Source organism: Schistocerca gregaria, chromosome 8, assembly GCF_023897955.1.
Source record: "Schistocerca gregaria isolate iqSchGreg1 chromosome 8, iqSchGreg1.2, whole genome shotgun sequence".
Lineage (NCBI taxonomy): Eukaryota > Metazoa > Arthropoda > Insecta > Orthoptera > Acrididae > Schistocerca > Schistocerca gregaria.
This window is the reverse complement of record NC_064927.1, coordinates 505,870,699-505,894,008: the sequence shown is the minus strand read 5'-3', so window position 1 is coordinate 505,894,008 and position 23,310 is coordinate 505,870,699. Positions and strand designations below refer to the sequence as shown.

Sequence of the window (23,310 nt, the reverse complement as noted above, 5' to 3'; positions counted from 1 at the left end):
CCGCACGGCTACCGCGCGCGGCGTACGTTCTCTCATCAGTAGTATCCAGACGATCCTATGTAACGCGTCATTGACCATCAGATGTCACGGCTGGCGGTCGCTGTAACTTTTTCTTGGATGAATTCCCGTAAGTTGTTTGAAAATATCCCAAAGTTGTTCCATTGGGTTCAGTTCGAGACTCTGAGCAGAACAGTTCATTGCTGGACTGTTATTGTCCACAGACCGTTGCCTCAGAGACGGTGCTTTGAGAAAGTATGCGTTGTCTTGCTGATACAATCAGCCGTCTGCGAAGTGTTCCTTTGCTGTAAGCTGCACGCATTGCTGCAAAACGTATCCGTATCCTTCCGCATTTAGAGTTTTCGTAAGCGCAATGAGGGGACCACGTCCTAACCACGAAGAACACTCCCATTCGATAACAGATGTTGGCACATCACACAGTGGAAGGTAACGTTCTCCTTGCATTCGCCAAACGCAAGTCTGCTGATTTTACGCGACTTTTTACAACCTCCCATCGCAACGCTCGACGGACCCTCTCCGTCATTACATCAAGTGTGCCTACTTTTGGTTCAGCTTTGCTTCTTCCTCCGCATTTACACTTCGCAATCACATCACCGACAGCACACTTCCTCGGCTTTAGCAGAGTTGAAATGTTCCTTATGGATTTGTTACTCTGACGGTACGAAATGACTGGTCAACCACCGAAGTCAGAGACCGGTCGCTGTAAATTTTACCTGTCAGAATTCCCGTAAGTTGATTGAAAATTGTATACGCCAGGAGAAACTCAAGTCTCACAACTTTGGGATAACTTAGGACGTCGACCTAGCTTTAGAATTTCGGCTCAAGACAGAATGGTTAGAATTCCTCCACAGACATTCAGGCACCTCAAAGGAAGAACCTTCAGCAGAGTTAAATACGTCATAAAGGCGATGGGTGGACACAAACCTCTTACTGACGTTCACTAACAGGCGTCGGGATACTTCTGATCAGATGGTGTATATCACACATCCATTCAAATTGTGATCGTTTCCAAAGTGCACTATATCTCTTAAGATACATGTGGTCTAGGGGTAGCGTCCTTGATTCATAATCAAAACGTCTTCGGTCCCGGGTTCGATCCCCGCCACTGCCTAAATTTTGATACATAATCAGCATTGGCGGCCGAAGACTTCCGGCATAAGAAGTCAGCCTCATTCTGCCAACGGCCTTGTCAAAGAGGGCGGAGGAGTGGATAGAGGTTCAGGGCAATCTCTTGTCCTAGGGGTGGGAAATTGCCCCTATAGGCGGAAGAATCAGCAATGATCAACGACATGAGGATGCAGAAGGCAATGGAAACCACTGCATTAAAGACACGTAACGTGTATCCGCAGGACATGTGGCCTGTAGTTGAAGAAGTATCATGATGATCTCTCCATTGGCAAAAGATTCCGGAATAGTCTCCCATTCGGATCTCCGTGAGGGGACTGCCAAGGGGGAAGTTACCATGAGAAAAAGATTGAATAATCAACGAAAGGATAATGTTCTAGGAGTCTGGGCGTGGAATGTCAGAAGCTTGAACGTGGTAGGGAAACTACAAAATCTGAAAAGGGAAATGCAATGGCTCAATCTAGATATAGCAGGGGTCAGTGAAGTAAAGTGGAAGGAAGACAAGGACTTCTGGTCAGATGAGTATCGGGTAATATCAACAGCAGCAGAAAATGGTATAACAGGTGTAGGATTCGTTATGAATAGGAAGGTAGGGCAGAGGGTGTGTTACTTTGAACAGTTCAGTGACCGGGTTGTTCTAATCACAATCGACAGCAGACCAACACCGACAGCGATAGTTCAGGTATACATGCCGACGTCGCAAGCTGAAGATGAACAGATAGAGAAAGTGTATGAGGGTATTGAAAGCAGTATGTAAAGGGGGACGAAAATCTAATAGTCATGGGCGACTGGAATGCAGTTGTAGGGGAAGGATTAGAAGAAAAGGTTACAGGAGAATATGGGCTTGGGACAAGGAATGAAAGAGGAAGAAGACTAATTGAGTTCTGTAACAAGTTTCAGCTAGTAATAGCGAATACCCTGTTCAAGAATCACAAGAGGAGGAGGTATACTTGGAAAATGTCGGGAGATACGGGAAGATTTCAATTAGATTACGTCATTGTCAGACAGAGATTGCGCAATCAGATAATGAATTGTAAGGCGTACCCAGGAGCAGATATAGACTCAGATCACAATATAGTAGTGATGAAGAGTAGGCTGAAGTTCAAGACATTAGTCAGGAAGAATCAATACGCAAAGAAGTGGGATACGCAAGTTCTAAGGAATGACGAGATAAGTTTGAAGTTCTCTAACGCTATAGATACAGCAATAAGGAATAGTGCAGTAGGCAGCACAGTTGAAGAGGAATGGACATCTCTAAAAAGGGGCATCACAGAAGCTGGGAAGGAAAACATAGGTACAGAGAAGGTAGCTGCAAAGAAACCAGGGGTAACAGAAGAAATACTTCAGTTGATTGATGAAAGGAGGAAGTACAAACATGTTCCGGGAAAATCAGGAATACAGAAATACAAGTCGCTGAGGAATGAAATAAATAGGAAGTGCAGGGAAGCTAAGACGAAATGGCTTCAGGAAAAATGTGAACACATCGAAAAAGATAAGATTGTCGGAAGGACAGACTCGGCATACAGGAAAGTCAAAACAAGCTTTGGTGACATTAAAAGCAACGGTGGTAACATTAAGAGTGCAACGGGAATTCCACTGTTAAATGCACAGGAGAGAGCAGATAGGTGGAAAGAATACATTGAAAGCCTGTATGAGGGTGACGATTTGTCAGATGTGATAGAAGAAGAAACAGGAGCCGATTTAGATGAGATAGGGGATCCAGTATTAGAATCGGAATTTACGGTCGAATAAGGCAGAAGGGAGAGATAACATTCCATCAGAATTTCTAAAATCATTAGGGGAAGTGGCAACAAAACGACTATTCACGTTGGTGTGTAGAATATATGAGTCTGGCGACATACCATCTGACTTTCGGAAAAGCATCATCCACACAATTCCGAAGACGGCAAGAGGTGGCAAGTGCGAGAATTATCGCACAATCAGCTTAACAGCTCATGCATCGAAGCTGCTTACAAGAATAATATACAGAAGAATGGAAAAGAAAATTGAGAATGCGCTAGGTGACGATCAGTTTGGCTTTAGGAAAAGTAAAGGCATGAGAGAGGCAATTCTGACGTTACGGCTAATTATGGAAGCAAGGCTAAAGAAAAATCAAGACACGTTCATAGGATATGTCGACCTGGAAAAAGCGTTCGACAGTATAAAATGGTGCAAGCTGTTCAAGATTCTGAAAAATGTAGGGGTAAGCTATAGGGAGAGACGGGTCGTATACAATATGTACAACAACCAAGAGGGAATAGAATAACAAGAGTGGACGATCAAGAACGAAGTGTTCGTATTAAGAAGGGAGTAAGACAAGGCTGTAACCTTTCGCCCCTACTCTTCGAGGAAGCAATGATGGAAATAAAAGAAAGGTTCAGGAGTGGAATTAAAATAGAAGGTGAAAGGATATCAATGATACGATTCGCTGATGACATTGCTATCCTGAGTGAAAGTGAAGAAGAATTAAATGATCTGCTGAACGGAATGAACAGTCTAATGAGTACACAGTATGGTTTGAGAGTAAATCGGAGAAAGACGAAGGTAATGAGAAGTAGTAGAAATGAGAACAGCGAGAAACTTAAGATCAGGATTGATGGTCACGAAGTCAATGAAGTTAAGGAATTCTGCTACCTAGGCAGTAAAATAACCAATGAGGGACGGAGCAAGGAAGACATCAAAAGCAGACTCGCTATGGCAAAAAAGGCATTTCTGGCCAAGAGAAGTCTACTAATATCAAATACCGGCCTTAATTTGAGGAAGAAATTTCTGAGGATGTACGTCTGGAGTACAGCATTGCATGGTAGTGAGACATGGACTGTGGGAAAACCGGAACAGAAGAGAATCGAAGCATTTGAGATGTGGTGCTATAGACGAATGTCGAAAATTAGGTGGACTGATAAGGTAAGGAACGAGGAGGTTCTACGCAGAATCGGAGAGGAAAGGAATATGTGGAAAACACTGATAAGGAGAAGGGATAGGATGATAGGACATCTGCTAAGACATGAGGGAATGACTTCCATGGTACTAGAGGGAGGTGTAGAGGGCAAAAACTGTAGAGGAAGACAGAGATTGGAATACGTCAAGCAAATAACTGAGGACGTAGGTTGCAAGTGCTACTCTGAGATGAAGAGGTTAGCACAGGGGAGGAATTCGTGGCGGGCTGCATCAAACCAGTCAGTAGGCTGCTGACCCCAAAAAAAAAAAAAAAAACGCTGAAGAATGACGACTGTGGCTTATTCGATATAGTACTCTCATAACGACATATCAGCCATTTCTTCAGGAGAAGAAGACTGGGTTGTTTACGGCTGAAAAATATGGTACGTTCTGAATGCACGAGGTTACTAAATAAAATGCTTCAATAAGTTTATTGCGTCATACATTAGTACTGTTTTCCATTTTTTGAAACGTTTAATACAGTTTTTACACTTTAGAGTGTTTGTTAACATTCTTCTGTTTCAGTAAGCAACAGCATGGGACAACATTTACAATTTCGTGTAGCTGATTACGCTGAATGATGTTTCTAAGCACACCAGACAAAACTTTAGTCGTCCCCCCCCCCCCCCACCAAGGAAAATGATAGTGACCCCACGCAGGCGAGGAAGAGAGTCCGCAAGTTGCTTCAGGTAATATCACATCTAATTAAAGCCAATTGTTGATGACTATCCACAGAGCTACCAAACTGCACGAAAGTTGATTTCTACATCTGACCCGCTGTTCCACATCGCCCCAAACATCCTCTGTGAGATTAAAATTGGATGACTTAATTGGCCAGTCAAAGTGCGAAGGGCCACCCCAGTGTTCGTCAAGCCAATAACGTATGTGTCCAGACGTGGTGTCCCCTTCGAAGAAGGGAATGGCCTAGCATCATGAAGATGTAAAAGCAAGGGCAGCATTTGGTGATCGAGGATATTGAAATAAACGTCCTCGGTCATATGACACGGAAAGCACCCCCAGGAATCACAGCCCCTCTGCGAGCCAGTCAGCAGTACCTCCTCCACACACTGCGGGTAAAACGCCTCTTTGGCAGTCGGGACACTTAACCTCTTATATCACGTGAAAGGAAGCAAAGCTGTGGCTCGTATAATCACACTACATGTCTCCAGTCAGCTACAATCCAGTTCTGTGCTATCTGGAACTTCGAGGGCACGCATCTTCAAATGCTGCTGTGACCGACGGCCTTTTGTGGGGTACTTAGCACCAAATGTCCACTCCATGCAGCTGCCTTCGCAATGTCGCTCTGAAACTGGCTCGGATGGACCTGCATTCACTGACGACAGTACATAATATTGTAATGGACACGGTGTAACAATAGTTTTCGGTCCCTGTTGGCTAGGATCATATTACGACCACTGTCCTCAGGAACGATTTTATATGCAGGGCCTTCACAGCTGCTGAAGGCCACGATGAATGAAAACACCGCTGACAGCCGGTAAAACTTGAGTTTAATTGACCACATCACCGGTATCAGGGCTTACAGCCACATCTTCAGGTGCAACCTACATACTTCAGAATTAAAATATAATTATAAAGTGAGACACAAAGGAATTACAGATACTGGCCGCGAGTGGGCACTGATGTAAATCAGCGGGAAAGTTGAAAACTTACGTCGGGCTGGGACTCGAACCCGGGTCTCATGCTTAGTAGGCAGTTAATGTGACCACTAAGCAATCTCAATAGGTTGGTAACTGCACCTGCACTGACTATCCGAGCACGCCTCTCGTCAGACGCAAACTCTCAACCTACCCACACACTACGAATGCAACGGCTCTTACCCGTCGCCCTTGCTACTCCCTGCCTTTCGCTGATTCCCAAGAGTTCGAGCATGGTGTGAATCAGCACTGAAGAGATCATTGGCCGTCTTCGCCTTGTAAACAGGGTGCTTATAATTATATTCCATTTCTTAAATGCGCTGGCTGTACCTGACGATGTGGCTATAAGTCTTGAAGTCGGTAGTGTGGTCAATCAAAACCAAGTTCTGTCAGCTGTCAGCGCCGTTTTCATTCATCATGGACACCACTCTCGGCAAGTGGTACACATTCCTTACAGACATTTTAGAAAGTCTGTCCCTGTACTCCGACAAGTGGGGCAAATTCATTCGCTATGAGGCCACGGACATGTTCGAACACGATAGCGCCTTTCTGCCATTCTGTCAGGTCTACACATTTGTCCACCCTATCCATATGACTGCGCTGGTTCCACCGATCACACCATTCCGTCTCCACCAATTACGGGCACGGAAGTGCGTTGCAGTACCACCTAGTTCTACACCATCTACTAATTTGAACTCCGGGTACAGGACCAAAGGACTACAGGGAGCCGACTGGTGCGGTGTTCAAATGGCTCTGAGCACTATGGGACTTAACATCTGAGGTCATCAGTCCCCTAGAACGCAGAACTACTTAAACCTAACTAACCTAAGGACATCATACACATCTATGCCCGAGGCTGGATTCGAATCTGCGACCGTAGCGGTTGCGCGGTTCCAGACTGAAGCGGCTAGAACCGCTCGGCCACCCGACCGGCTGGTGCGGTGTCATTCTCCGTCATACAGCGTCGTTCTGACGTGGTACGGAGGTGCATGGGGTCAGGAGACTCCTCTCCAGACATTTGGATCTGTTACTTCTCACTCAAGAGGCCTTTCCAATGGCGTCAGGAGGCTGAGAGCACCCTGTTCGAGTCGTCCCATCAAGAAAAATCCACTGAGAATACCTGGAGTTGAGTCGGATCCTCCACATTTCAGTCAGACTCACGGATCACTCAGCTACGAAGGTGGACCTACATCATTCACAGCACTCCAAAGTGACCAGTCTGCGTTTCTCGACGGGATGAATACTATTTTTTCTGGTAAGCTATTACTGCGGAGACCTACCGACGCTCTCGTGGATATCGCCTGTGGCAACAGCGCACTGCTGACCCCCACAGAGGAGCGCGCCACCGACTCACCTGCAGGACTACGAGGGCGTACTTGAGGTCCTGGAGGGCCTCCGGCGCCACGCCCTCCGCCCACCGCAGGCTCACGGTGGCGGTGCCGTCCGCCGCGGCCCTCACGTCCACGGCGAACGCGTCGCTTGTCGGGGTCACGTCTGCGAAGGAGACAAACTTCATTGAGCCACCCAAAGAGATAATAAGCACGCGGAGAGGCTATGGCACGTTATTTAGCGCTACCTGCTGTCCAGTGCGCTATACTTTTTTCTTTGTGTACTTTCCAGTAACTAACAAGAGTAAAATCGTAAGAAAAAAGTGTACTACAAGATATACGCTAGTGTCCAAAATTCAAAGTTGTTGTTGTTATGGTCTTCAGTCCTGGGACTGATTTGATGCAGCTCACCATGTTAATCTATCCTGTGCAAGCTATTTCATCTCCCAGTACCTACTGCAACCTACATCCTTCTCAATCTGCTTAGTGTATTCATCTCTTGGTCTCCCTCTACGATTTTTACCCTCCACGCTGCCCTACAATGCTAACTTTGTGATCCCTTGATGCCTCAGGACATGTCCTACCAACCGATCCCTTCTTCTGGTCAAGTTGTGCCACAAACTTCTCTTCTCACCATTCCTATTCAATACCTCCTCATTAGTTATGTGATCTACCCACCTAATCTTCAACATTCTTCTGTAGCATTACATTTAGAAACCTTCTATTTTCTTCTTGTCCAAACTATTTATTGTCCATGTTTCACTTCCATACGTGGCTACACTCCATACAAATACTTTCAGAAACGGCTTCCTGACACTTAAATCTATACTCGATGTTAACAAATTTCTCTTCTTCAGAAACGCTTTCCTTGCCATTGCCAGTCTACATTTTGTATCCTGTCTACTTGGACCATCATCAGTTATTTTGCTCCCCAAATAACAAACTCCTTTACTACTTTAAGTGTCTCATTTCCTTATCTAATTCCCTCAGCATCACCCAACTTAATTCGACTACATTCCATTATCCTCGTTTTGCTTTTGTTGATCTTCATCTTATATCCTCCTTTCAAGACACTGTCCATTCCGTTCAACTGCTGTTCCAAGTCCTTTGCTGTCTCTGACAGAATTACAATGTCATCGGCGAACCTCAAAGTTTTTATTTCTTCTCCGTGGATTTTAATACCTACTCCAAACTTTTCTTTTGTTTCCTTTACTGCTTGCTCAATATACAGATTGAATAACATCGAGGAGAGGTTACAACCCTGTCTCACTCCCTTCCCAACCAATTAAAGTAACACACTGCTATTTCACCGTCCTTAGACTAATTAGGGGAAGAGTTATGGAAACTGTCAACAGATGTCCTTATGATTCCGGTCGACGGACAACCACACCAGCAATGACGTCAGGGCACCTGTTAAGGGGGGTAGTGTTTGCCGGGTAGTTGCACATACACAGTCGCTATGTATACAGTCACCGACGTTGCTGTATGGCAAAAAGAAGAACCCTACGAGACTCGCTGCGGTGGAGGGTCATAAGAAGAACGGAAGCAGCAGAGTCGCAAACCGATGAAGCCCGATGGCTTAATGTCAATCGTTCTGTTGTTTCTCAGATGAGGCGTCAGTTTATAGAGACCGAAACAGTATCCCGGAAACTAGGACACGGTCGACCGTGTGTGACATCAGAAAGAGTGGACCGTCATTTGTCTGTAAGGGCACGGTCGACCATGTGTGACATCAGAAAGAGTGGACCGTTATTTGGCTGTAAGGGCACGGTCGACCATGTGTGACAGAAAGAGTGGACCGTTATTTGGCTGTAAGGGCACGGTGGTATGGCCTTAGCACTGCACTGCAGCCTGCATCTGACCTCGCATCATCCACTGGGCGTGTCGTATCGAGGTAAACGGTGTACAGGAGGCTTCAGCAGTGTGGCCTTTATTGTCGGAGAGCTGCTGTGCGTTTACCTCTGGTGCGTCTTTGCAGAAAGGAACGTCCAGAGTGGAGTGGTCAATGTGCAACCTGGATTGTCAAGCGGTGGGCCAATGTTCTTCCCACAGATGAGTCCCGATTTGGTCTGGAGAGTGATTCTCGACGGATTCGCTTCTGGAGGCAAGGTGGAACACGATTTCGGGATCCGAACATTCTGTAAAGAGACCGATACCTAGGAGGATCCATAACGGTGTGGACAGGGATTATGTTGAGCACTCTAACACTTCTCCATGAAACTGTTCTGGTGATTCAGCAAGATTTAACTGCTGTCAGGCAACGTGGGAAGATCTTGGGATCTCATGCGGTGTTGTTGCGAAGTGTTTTGGGCCAACAGTTTGTACTGATGGACGATAACACTCGACCTCATAGAGCATGGGTGGTTGATATTCTTTTTGGCAATAGAAGATATTGGATGCATGGCGTGGCCTGCTCGCTCTCCCAGTTTGGATCCGATAAAGCACGTCTGGTATGCAGTATGGAGACTGGTTGCATCACGTCAGCATCCACCAAGCACTCTGCAAGACTTGTGAGCAGATTTTCAGAAAGAATGGGCGTTATTTCCTCAACATCAGATTGGTGACATCATTCACAGCATGCCCTGTCGTTGTCACGCTTGGATAGATGCCACAGGTGGTCACACCCCATACTCAGTATATTAACTATTGTGAGATTCTGGGTGGTTGGAAAAAAAACGAAGAACGTTTTTGTAGACCGTTATGCACGTTACAGCTGATTTCGTTCTGTATTCTTAATACTGTTTCTACATTAGTATCGACTGTTGATACTGCTTCGCCGGCCGGAGTGGCCGTACGGTTCTAGGCGCTACAGTATGTAGCCGAGCGACCGCTACGATCGCAGGTTCGAATCCTGCCTCGGGCATGGATGTGTGTGATGTCCTTAGGTTAGTTTGGTTTAATTATTTCTAAGTTCTAGGCGACTGATGACCTCAGAAGTTGAGTCGCATAGTGCTATAGCCATTTGAATCATTTGATAGTGCTTCGTGGAAAAATAAACGGAACCTTCAAAATTTCCGTTTGTTGCTTTATTTTTGGAGGAGGAGATTAGCGTTTAACGTCCCGTCGACAACGACGTCATTAGAGAAGGAGCACAAGCTCGGATTAGGGAAGGATGCGGAAGGAAGTCTGCCGTGCCCTTTCAACGAAACCATCCCCTCATTTGCCTGAAGCGATTCAGGAAAATCACGGGAAACCTAAATCTGGATGGCCGGACGTGGGTTTGAACCGTCGTTCTCCCGAATGCGAGTCCAGTGTGCTAACCACTGCGCCACCCCGCTCGGTTTTCATTTTGGACACCAGTGTACACGGAAACTGAACACAGGTCCTCCACTGGAGAGCATAAGCGGCAGTGGTAACAGCTTCTTTTTTCGATTTCTCGGAAAATAAGCGTTTTCGAACCACATGTACGAGGGCTATTTTGTTTTCAAGCTCAGTTCCGTCACGAAATCGAAACCAAAGCGAAAATGTGGTGACGTTTTGCTCAGATGTGCTGTGCAGTGTCTCTAGTACGCCCGACTGTCGCATTGTGTCGCACTTTTAATTCTGGACACATAGTGAGCGTGTAAATGTGCCTAGAAACTAGTGCTTCTGCTAAGTGTGAAGTCCTGCTGAGGGATTTCGCCTGATTTCGTGCAACCCACATAATGTAACTGTCATGCTTTCCCTGTTTCTTCTTCACTGTGCTCAGCTGCATATTGCAGCTGCAGTGAAGATTCTTCTGCAGGGTTTTCGATGGTTAGCGTTTGATCACCCACCATACAGCCTGGACTTGGTTCCGTCTGTGTTTCATCTCTTTCCTCACATGAACAGCTAATTACGAGAACATCATTTTGACACAGATGAAGAGTAGGAGACTAGTGCAGGAAACTGGTGGAAAATTGCAGCGCGCCTGCCTACTATGAAGAGGGTATGAGAAAGTTGGCATCACACTGCGACAAATGTCTAAGTCGGAGCAGCCACTGTGTAGAGAAGTAGTTGGAAGACGTAGCTAAATGTTGCAAATAAAACGTTATCGATTGTCACTATAATTTCCGTTTGTGAACCATCGGAGGTGTAAAAAAATAGCCTTCGAATAAAGACGAGAAATGCCCTGTTTCAGTTTTCTAGGGATCCCTTCAGGTCTTAGTAGGCGGCATATTATGAACCTCAGAGTTGGTTTACTGGAAAACAGGGAGATGGAAAAGGGTAATGTGCTAAAAATCATCGATTCTTTCATTTTAGGTTGTGCACAAGGGACCTGCCAAAGCAGAGACGAATCGGTTGTCTGTGTCGAAACTTCTGAGTCAAATACTAGGGGAGTTGGGGATGTTTGGATTCCGGAAAATCAGAGTAGCAATACTAGCTGTAGAGAAACGATAGAAAGGGAACATAATTACGTGCGTAGCAGTTGATAGACACAGAGAAAGCCTTTGATATTGTCAAACGAGACAAAATGTTTGTCGTCTTGAAAAAATGTGGGAATATACTATCAAGATGAAAGAGTGTTATGGAACCTTAACAAAAATGAGACAGCTGTTATTGATTGGAGGATAAACAAGGAAGTAGTGCAGATTCAAAAAGGTTGTGCATTATTGCCCATTATCTTTAACTAGTATATGCTACAGGCTCTTTGAAAAATCAGAGACGACCCGCAGAGAGTTTGAAATTAGATTTATTAGATGTAATTTTCATTCCATACATACACAGTGAGGACATAATGAAGGACGTGGAACGTGTCATAAAACAAGAATGCACTGTACATTTTCACAGAGGAAACAGAGATATGCTAATGGAAACATATTGGGAAGATTTGTTTAGGTGGTCCAGGACGTCTGTGGTGTGCTGCTACCCATTGACTTTATTATAAAGCTGTAATCCAGTGAATTCCAACCTCTTTCTTCTTACCGACATATTTTTGCCATGTACTAGAGAAATTCTTTTATGATTTCTGTACTGCATTTAGTGTGTTATCTCAAAATTTAGTGAGAATGACTAGCTACCATTTATTAATTTCCAAGAAAATTTCATTAAACCACCTTTCTAAAACTACACTTGATTTGTCCTTTATTGTGATGTTTGTTTAATGTACAAAGAAAACAAACTTGGCATATGGTAATATTACTGATGAAAGGACACTGATATACACAAGAATAAGTAAGGGTCTTAAGATGGAACCTTGTGGGACACTGCAAATAACTAGTTCCCACTTGGATTACGACTGACAACTTAATACAGGACGCTTTCCTACTGACATCCTTTGTTTCCTATCAAAGACTAATTATGCAGCATTTCTTGTGAAACCATACTATTCTAATTACTGAAAAGAACATCACCGTTTATGTAGTCATGACTCTGACAGATCTGAAAGTATGCCAATAGCCTTGAAATTATTGTCTAATGAATTAAGAAGATTCTCGCTATAGGTGTAAGTAGCATTCTCAATATTGGAAGCCTTCAGAAATCCGAACTATGTTGTTTTTAATCAGATGATTAAGAAGCCTATGGTTTACCACCTTTTCTAAAATTTTAGGATCGCTAGAAAAAGTGAAATTGGATGGGAATTTGACATATTTCATCATCTTTCTAATACAAGGCGTTAATTTCTGCATTCTTCAGCCATTTGGGAAATGCTCTAGTTATAAATAACTGTTTACACAAAGAACTTAACATGTTATTAAACTCAGAACTTTTTAAAATTAATTTTGTTCATATTTTTTGTAACCACAAGAATGGTTTCAAACGTTTTATAGTGGATGTTACTTCTACTGGTGTAGTAATGCTCATATTCATATTACTGAAGTTATTTGTATGGCTGGTTTGAGATATTCCGTGGCAGTATCTACCGAACCAGACAACCTACGTCTTCTCAGTAACAGTTTGAAATGTTTGTTAAAAAAGTTTTGCAAAGCTGCACACATGTTCCGAACGTATTTATTCTTAATACAATCTGATCCTTAAACATTCATTCTTCGAGTCTCCTCCGTCACTATATCCCGTTTTGTCTTTATCTCGTTACCTCTATCTTTCTCATGTAATGTTTTTACTTTGCTGTCTATATTACTATCTTCAATAATTTGCATCATGTCTGGTAATGAGCTGCATCATCAACATCTGAGTTCTTCCTGACTGACAGATACAATTTACAGTTTCCTTTTTGTTGTACAAGATAGGTTTATTTCTTGAGTAATCCACATAGATTGTTTCTAGAGTTTGCGTTACTTTTCAGCGAAACAACTTTCAAAAAAGGTGCAGACTTTATTAATAGAAATGTTTATTGTCAACCATAAACAGAAAGACCTGTATGTCATGGTCTTAGAAGACACTGAGATTGGTTTCGTATGATAATTTTGTTTATCAGACCTTTCTATTTGCTTTTGAGCAATTATCTACCATAATTGAGATGTTTGCATCAGAATTAGGTTTGAACAATACTGTTATTGACTGTAATAAGTAGGCGAACATCGCTTCAAGGCGACTTATGAATGGAATAAAATTACCTGCAGATGCTCGGTATATACTTACTATTATAAAAGATGTTTTGCGAAATTCTAGTCCAGTGGCACATGCTTCCACATGCTGCCCTAAGCAGAATTTGTGAATGTCTATTTTTTTAAATTTATTACAGTAACAGGTAAATGTGGCTACTCTCCTTTCTCCATTTTTACTTCACTGAGCTGCTAAACTGTGTCCTGTAACACTTAAGACAAGTATACCAGTAGTCACTTAATGTTCAGAGAAGCAGATCGTATCAACTGGGTTTTATCATATAATTAGTTAAATAATTTTATTTCTCAATCTTCTAATATTTTCATCAATGTGATAGGTAGATTTTCACGCTGTCACAGATATAATTGGGTGGAAAACATTCTGATTATTACTAAAAAATTTCAACTAACAACTATTTCTACTGATGTCGTATTCCAGAATCATGTTATTTAGATTCCTTTTTTAAATTGAAGATTTCTTCGTGTCCTCTCTATCCTGATACTGTTCGGAAACCTCTAACCACTGGCATTTTATCACTCACGACAGTACCTCCTCCTCAAGGATCTCTGATATTGGTGCGGACAGTTTCTCCTTTCCTTCCCTTTTGAGGTGAAGGCAACGAATAGTGTGATCCCGTCTACTTACAGAGTCAACAGGAACCATGCGAATACATGAGCCTGCACCCGACGTAAGCATCTGCTCCAGCTCCAAATCAACTCTGCTGACAGAAAAGATCAAACGAGGTCGATCAGGGTATCTCAGATAGAAACCCAACACTCGATGCTGGTGCAAGATTTACTACTTCATACTCTATTCCGTATTTATGATCTCTGTTTATTCTATTGCCCATCACACTCACTATAAGAACATCTTCCTTGGGGATGTCTAAACAAAATGATCCTAAATCCCCTGTCACCTTACCCACACCATCAGGAGATTTAAATAATTGACGGCCTAGTATTTTGGTCTTAGCTTATCCTGCAAAATGTTAACCTAAACCTCTGGTATCAGAACTACATAACAATAAAACTTGATTTCTGTTTACTGACTTCCCCACAGTCTTACTTTTCAGCTTATTGCTGGAATACTTACTGTCCCCTGTCAAGAGCCACTCTTGTCTGAGGCTCATTTGTTTTTGACTGAAGGAAACAACAGGTCAAAATTTTCACATTCACCACAAAGTTGTCAGATGAAGCCTATGAAACCGATAATACCTGTGATGCAACCACAGTCAGATCAGAATTCGAAAGCAGGATCGTCATCGAAGTACAATAGTTAGCACTGAAAGCATCTTTATTGGGAGTCCCAAAGTACAATCAGAGGAATACTCAACTCCCGGACAGAGAATGCTGCTATTTATATAAATATCGAATATTTCGGAATATGGAAACACTACGAAGGTAAATTTCTCGGACCTTCCAAAAATGGCAAATCGCTAGTGACTGGGTTTGACCTGGTGACCTGCATCACACGACACTAACTACAACGCCACACTGGATGCTGCAGAGCTCACCCCAGAACAAATGTCCTCGCTAAAATGCAGAGGACCTAGGAGCCATGTTAATCAAAATGGTTATGATTGTGGAGAGAGAGAATAGTATGGAAATAAATAAATAAAAAGTAAATGTATTGAAATCTGATAAAAAAGAGAAACTGAAAGTCGAAATTTACAAAGTTAACGACTTACTTGTGCAAGTTGACTCATTGACTTATTTAGTAAATAAGATCAGTAAGAATGCATGTCATAAAGCAGAAATCAGAAGTAGAAATGATCAAGAAAAACCTGTCTTCAACAAGAAGAAGGAAATCTTAAATTCGTAGAACACCTATCTCGAAATCAGGAACATGTAGCTCAAAGCCAATGTTTGGAGTGAGGTTTGATCTCTTGGGACTGAAGATAGAAGAAACTACACTGAAGCGCCAGAGAAACTGGTATAGGCATGCGTATTCAAATACAGAGATATAAACAGGCAGAATACGGCGCTGCGGTCGGAAACGCTAATATAAGACAATAAGTGTGTGACGCAGTTGTTAGATCGATTTGTCTGCTAAATTGACAGGTTATCAAGATTTAAGATTGATCTCTTGGGACTGAAGATAGAAGAAACTACACTGAAGCGCCAGAGAAACTGGTATAGGCATGCGTATTCAAATACAGAGATATAAACAGGCAGAATGCGGCGCTGCGGTCGGCAACGCTAATATAAGACAATAAGTTTCTGGCGCAATTGTTAGTTCGATTAGTCCGCTAAATTGGCAGGTTATCAAGATTTAAGTGAAACTTCCTGGCAGATTAAAACGGTGTGTCGGACCGAGACTCGAACTCGGGACGTTTGCCATTCGCGGGCAAGTGCTCTACCAACTGAGCTACCCAAGTACGACTCACGCCCCCTCCTCTCGGCTTTACTTCTCCCAGTACCTCGTCTCCTACGTTCGTGCTCGGGTAGCTCAGATGGTAGAGCACTTGCCTGCCAAAGGTAAAGGTCCAGAGTTCGAGTCTCGGTCTGGCACACAGTTTTAATCTGCCAGGAAGTTTGAGATCAGCGCACACTCCGCTGCAGAGTGAAAGTGTCGTTCTGGAAAGATTTAAGTGAGTTGTATTATAGTCAGCGCACGAGCGACGGGACGGTCATTTTACGGGTGTACCGCGAACATCAGAAATCGGGTAAAACATCAAATCTCCGACATCACTGCGGCCGGAAAAAGATACTGGAAGAACAGGACCAGCGACGACTGAGGAGAATCGTTTAGCTTGACAGAAGTGCAACACTTCGGCAAATTGCTGCAGATTCCAAAGCTGGGCATCGACAAGTGTCAGCGTGCGAACCATTCAACGAAAGATCATCGATATGGGATTTCGGAGCCGAAGGCCCACTCGTGTACTTTGATGACTGCTCGACACAAAGCTTTATCCCTCGCCAAGGCCCGTCAACACCGCCATTGGACTGGTGATGACCGGAAAGATGTTGTCTGGTCAGATGAGTCTCGTTTCAAATTGTATCGAGCGGATGGAGGTTTACGGGCGTGGAGACAGCCTCAAGAAACCGTGGACTCTGCTTGTCGGCAGGTGAGCGCCGGTGGAGGCTCTGTGATGGTGTGGGGCGCGTGCAGCTGGAGTGATGTGGAGTTCTGATACGACTGACAGGTGACATATACGTAAGCATCCTGTCTGATCACTTGCATCCAATCGTGTCCATTGTGCATTCCGACGGACTTGGGCAATTCCAACAGGACAATGCGACACGCCACACGTCCAGAATTACTACAGACTGGCTCCAGGAACACTCCTCTGAGTGCCATTTCCGCTGGCTACCAAACTCCTCAGACATGAACATTATTGAGCATATCTGGGATGCCTTGCAACGTGCTGTTCAGAAGGGATTTCTACCCCTTCGTACTCTTACGGATTTATGGACGCTCGGGCAGGGTTCAGAGGTGTCAATTCCCTCCATCACCACTTCAGACATTAGTCGAGTCCATGCCACGTCGTGTTGGGCCACTTCTGAGTGCTCGCTGCGCCCTACACAATATTAGGTAGGAGTAACAATTTCTTTGACTCTTCTGTGTAAATGCTTTCGAAATATGGTGTTATACATGGTGTTGCTCAGAATAATGTGGACTGACATGGCTACAAACGAAGTGGTTCTTAAAAGAGTGGATGAGAAAGAGAAGTCTATAGAAATCATTGGTCAAAAGAAGAAAGAAACTTATTGAGTGTGTGCCATTATAGGCTCCTGAACATCATAATAGAGGGGTGAGTTAACGAAAGGGACGTATAGACAAGCAAGATTCGTCTCGAGTCAGCAGTCTTTTCAATTATATGGCTATGAAGTCTTCAGCGACAGAGTTCTTGGATTTTTCTCAGTTAACGTACCGTTTGAAATTGTGATAAAAACTCAATATTCCAATTTTGTCGGTGAGCCGTGCGCACTGGCTTCGCGGCCACAGTAGTACCTCTCTGGGTATCGATGGTCGTCCGCTGTTGAGTCTTCCGATCAGAGACGCTGGTCTGAGGGTCTGTGACTGGAAGGCTACTTAAGCGCGCGTCACGTGTCGGTTACTCTCGAGTCCTTCAAGTTTGATTCTGCGGTGGTGCGAGGATATCCCGCGAGCCGACGGATCACGCGGTTGCTGGTAGAGTGAGAGAGAGAGAGTGTGTGTGTGTGAGAGAGAGAGAGAGAGAGAGAGAGAGAGAGAGAGAGAGAGCGCGTTGCAGTGAGGGGCGCGTTGTCCGTTGTTGTGAGAGTACGGAGACGGCGGTGTCGCTGAGTATTGAGTCCGACGAGAGTATGGACTCCAGTGTGAGGGGACAGTTTGCAGTTTGCACTGGCGTCCACCAGCAGCGGTGACCGCTTTTGGTTTGATGGCTAAAAGGTGTTTCAAGCATAAGTGTGTCCCACAGCCTGGGTACAGTCGGAGTACGAGTACAGTTCCGCTATTGTACACTATTCTGTGACCGGATTGCACTACTGAGCGTATATGTTATGAAACCGCTGGCTGGTCTACGTGATTTGATATTTTGCCGACTTTGTACCGTTCAAGTTTCTCTCGCCAGTTAAGAAATGTCTTAGCTTCAGGTGGCTGTAATATAGTACGGCGTGCATATTTAAAGAACTGTCATGCACTGTTGTTTCACCGTACTTTAGATATTTTGTGCTTTAAACGGAGTTCCTTTTCCTCAACCATTACGTAAAGATTACCTGGGTGGATGATCACTGAATTGTTTATAACTGTAATACGATTAAGTGGGCTGACCCTGTTGCTTCTCGTAAACCGATGATGCGAACTAGCCGTTTACTTACTGAGCGCGTGTGGAGTACGAGTAATTCACTAAAACTGTCTGCACAGCTGTTGCTCCAGAATTGTAACATCAAGTCATGTAGTCTTGTTTTGCATTAGTCAAGTAGTTACTTCTTATTTGAAGCGCCCCCCATGAACCATGGACCTTGCCGTTGGTGGGGAGGCTTGCGTGCCTCAGCGATACAGATATCTGTTGAGAGGCCAGACAAACGTGTGGTTCCTGAAGAGGGGCAGCAGCCTTTTCGGTAGTTGCAGGGGCAACAGTCTGGATGATTGACTGATCTGGCCTTGTAACAATGACCAAAACGGCCTTGCTTTGCTGGTATGCGAACGGCTGAAAGCAAGGGGAAACTACGGCCGTAATTTTTCCCGATGGCATGCAGCTTTACTGTATGGTTAAATGATGATGGCGTCCTTTTGGGTAAAATATTCCGGAGGTAAAATAGTCCCCCATTCGGATCTCCGGGCGGGGACTACTCAAGAGGATGTCGTTATCAGGAGAAAGAAAACTGGCGTTCTACGGATCGGAGCGTGGAATGTCAGATCCCTTAATCGGGCAGGTAGGTTAGAAAATTTAAAAAGGGAAATGGATAGGTTAAAAATTAGATATAGTGGGAATTAGTGAAGTTCGGTGGCAGGAGGAGCAAGACTTCTGGTCAGGTGACTACAGGGTTGTTGTTGTTGTTGTTGTCTTCAGTCCTGAGACTGGTTTGATGCAGCTCTCCATGCTACCCTATCCTGTGCAAGCTGCTTCATCTCCCAGTAACTACTGCAACCTACATCCTTCTGAATCTGCTTAGTGTACTCATCTCTCGGTCTCCCTCTACGATTTTTACCCTCCACGCTGCCCTCCAATGCCAAATTTGTGATCCCTTGATGCCTCAAAACATGTCCTACCAACCGATCCCTTCTTCTAGTCAAGTTGTGCCACAAACTTCTCTTCTCCACAATCCTATTCAATACCTCCTCATTAGTTACGTGATCTATCCACCTTATCTTCAGTATTCTTCTGTAGCACCACATTTCGAAAGCTTCTATTCTCTTCTTGTCCAAACTATTTATCGTCCATGTTTCACTTCCATACATGGCTACACTCCAAACAAATACTTTCAGAAACGACTTCCTGATACATAAATCTATATTCGATGTTAACAAATTTCTCTTCTTCAGAAACGCTTTCCTTGCCATTGCCAGTCTACATTTTATATCCTCTCTACTTCGACCATCATCAGTTATTTTACTTCCTAAATAGCAAAACTCCTTTACTACTTGAAGTGTCTCATTTCCTAATCTAATTCCCTCAGCATCACCCGATTTAATTTGACTACATTCCATTATCCTCGTTTTGCTTTTGTTAATGTTCATCTTATATCCTCCTTTCAAGACACTGTCCATTCCGTTCAACTGCTCTTCCAAGTCCTTTGCTGTCTCTGACAGAATTACAATGTCATCGGCGAACCTCAAAGTTTTTACTTCGTCTCCATGAATTTTAATACCTACTCCAAATTTTTCTTTTGTTTCCTTTACTGCTTGCTCAATATACAGATTGAATAACATCGGGGAGAGGCTACAACCCTGTCTCACTCCTTTCCCAACCACTGCTTCCCTTTCATGCCCCTCGACTCTTATTACTGCCATCTGGTTTCTGTACAAATTATAAATAGCCTTTCGCTCCCTGTATTTTACCCCTGCCACCTTTAGAATTTGAAAAAGAGTATTCCAGTCAACATTGTCAAAAGCTTTCTCTAAGTCTACAAATGCTAGAAACGTAGGTTTGCCTTTTCTTAATCTTTCTTCTAAGATAAGTCGTAAGGTCAGTATTGCCTCACGTGTTCCAACATTTCGACGGAATCCAAACTGATCCTCCCCGAGGTCTGCATCTACCAGTTTTTCCATTCGTCTGTAAAGAATTCGCGTTAGTATTTTGCAGCCGTGGCTTATTAAACTGATAGTTCGGTAATTTTCACATCTGTCAACACCTGCTTTCTTTGGGATTGGAATTATTATATTCTTCTTGAAGTCTGAGGGTATTTCGCCTGTCTCATACATCTTGCTCACCAGCTGGTAGAGTTTTGTCAGAACTGGCTCTCCCAAGCCCGTCAGTAGTTCCAATGGAATGTTGTCTACTCCAGGGGCCTTGTTTCGACTCAGGTCTTTCAGTGCTCTGTCAAACTCTTCACGCAGTATCGTATCTCCCATTTCGTCTTCATCTACATCCTCTTCTATTTCCATAATATTGTCCTCAAGTACATCGCCCTTGTATAAGCCCTCTATATACTCCTTCCACCTTTCTGCCTTCCCTTCTTTGCTTAGAACTGGGCTGCCATCTGAGCTCTTGATATTCATACACGTGGTTCTCTTCTCTCCAAAGGTCTCTTTAATTTTCCTGTAGGCAGTATCTATCTTCCCCCTAGTGAGATAAGCTTCTACATCCTTACATTTGTCCTCTAGCCATCCCTGTTTAGCCATTTTGCACTTCCTGTCGATCTCATTTTTGAGACGTTTGTATTCCTTTTTGCCTGCTTCATTTACTGCATTTTTATATTTTCTCCTTTCATCAATTAAATTCAATATTTCTTCTGTTACCCAAGGATTTCTAGCAGCCCTCGTCTTTGTACCTACTTTATCCTCTGCTGCCTTCACTACTACATCCCTCAGAGCTACCCATTCTTCTTCTACTGTATTTTTCCCCCTATTCCTGTCAATTGTTCCCTTATGCTCTCCCTGAAACTCTGTACAACCTCTGGTTCTTTCAGTTTATCCAGGTCCCATCTCCTTAATTTCCCACATTTTTGCAGTTTTTACAGTTTTAATCTACAGGTCATAACCAATAGATTGTGGTCAGAGTCCACATCTGCCCCTGGAAATGTCTTACAACTTAAAACCTGGTTCCTAAATCTCTGTCTTACCATTATATAATCTATCTGATACCTTTTAGTATCTCCAGGGTTCTTCCACGTATACAACCTTCTTTCATGATTCTTAAACCAAGTGTTAGCTATGATTAAGTTGTGCTCTGTGCAAAATTCTACTAGGCGGCTTCCTCTTTCATTTCTTAGCCCCAATCCATATTCACCTACTATGTTTCCTTCTCTCCATTTTCCTACACTCGAATTCCAGTCACCCATTACTATTAAATTTTCGTCTCCCTTCACTATCTGAATAATTTCTTTTATTTCATCGTACATTTCTTCAATTTCTTCATCATCTGCAGAGCTAGTTGGCATATAAACTTGTACTACTGTAGTAGGTGTGGGCTTCGTATCTATCTTGGCCACAATAATGCGTTCACTATGCTGTTTGTAGTAGCTTACCCGCATTCCTATTTTCCTATTCATTATTAAACCTACTCCTGCATTACCCCTATTTGATTTTGTGTTTATAACCCTGTAGTCACCTGACCAGAAGTCTTGTTCCTCCTGCCACCGAACCTCACTAATTCCCACTATATCTAACTTTAACCTATCCATTTCCCTTTTTAAATTTTCTAACCTACCTTCCCGATTAAGGGATCTGACATTCCACGCTCCGATCCGTAGAATGCCAGTTTTCTTTCTCCTGATAACGACTACAGGGTTATAAACACAAAATCAAATAGGGGTAAGGCAGGAGTAGGTTTAATAATGAATAGGAAAATAGGAATGCGGGTAAGCTACTACAAACAGCATAGTGAACGCATTATTGTGGCCAAGATAGATACGAAGCCCACACCTACTACAGTAGTACAAGTTTATATGGCAACTAGCTCTGCAGATGACGAAGAAATTGAAGAAATGTATGATGGAATAAAAGAAATTATTCAGATAATGAAGGGAGATGAAAATTTAATAGTCATGGGTGACTGGAATTCGGTAGTAGGAAAAGGGAGAGAAGGAAACGTAGTAGGTGAATATGGACTGGGGCAAAGAAATGAAAGAGGAAGCCGCCTGGTAGAATTTTGCACAGAGCACAACTTAATCATAGGTAACACTTGGTTCAAGAATCATAAAAGAAGGTTGTATACATGGAAGAAGCCTGGAGATACTAAAAGGTATCAGATAGATTTTATAATGGTAAGACAGAGATTTAGGAACCAGGTTTTAAATTGTAAGACATTTCCTGGGGCAGATGTGGACTCTGACCACAATCTATTGGTTATGACCTGTAGATTAAAACCGAAGAAACTGCAAAAAGGTGGGAATTTAAGGAGATGGGACATGGATAAACTAAAAGAACCAGAGGTTGTACAGAGTTTCAGGGAGAGCATAAGGGAGCAATGGACAGGAATGGGGGAAAGAAATACAGTAGAAGAAGAATGGGTAGCTTTTAGGGATGAAGTAGTGAAGGCAGCAGAGGATAAAGTAGGTAAAAAGACGAGGGCTAGTAGAAATACTTGGGTAACTGAAGAAATATTAAATTTAATTGATGAAAGGAGAAAATATAAAATGCAGAAAATGAAGCAGGCTAAAAGGAATACAGCCGTTTCAAAAATGAGATCGACAGGAAGTGCAAAATGGCTTAGCAGGGATGGCTAGAGGACAAATGTAAGGATGTAGACGCTTATCTCACTAGTGGTAAGATAGATACTGCCTACAGGAAAATTAGACACCTTTGGAGATAAGAGAACCACTTCTATGAACATCAAGAGCTCAGATGGAAACCCAGTTCTAAGCAAAGAAGGGAAAGCAGAAAGGTGGAAGGACTATGTAGAGGGTCTATACAAGGGCGATGTACTTGAGGACAATATTATGGAAATGGAAGAGGATGTAGATGAAGATGAAATGGGAGATACAATACTGCGTGAAGAGTTTGACAGAGCACAGAAAGACCTGAGTCGAAACAAGGCCCCCGGAGTAGACAACATTCCATTGGAACTACTGACGGCCTTGGGAGAGCCAGTCCTGACAAAACTCTAGCATCTGGTGAGCAAGATGTATGAGACAGGCGAAATACCCTCAGACTTCAAGAAGAATATAATAATTCCAATCCCAAAGAATTCAGGT

General features: G+C 43.4%; 1 protein-coding gene across 18 annotated transcripts in view; it reads right to left on the bottom strand.

The window, feature by feature from the left end:
* Positions 1-23,310, bottom strand: part of LOC126284515 (mucin-17-like) — a 321,811-nt gene that overhangs the window by 172,131 nt on the left and 126,370 nt on the right. For all 18 annotated transcript variants that reach the window (XM_049983502.1, XM_049983491.1, XM_049983495.1 and 15 more), the window contains exon 7: positions 7,090-7,229. In XM_049983502.1, the coding sequence (XP_049839459.1) occupies positions 7,090-7,229 (140 nt within the window). The remainder of the gene's footprint in view (positions 1-7,089; positions 7,230-23,310) is intronic.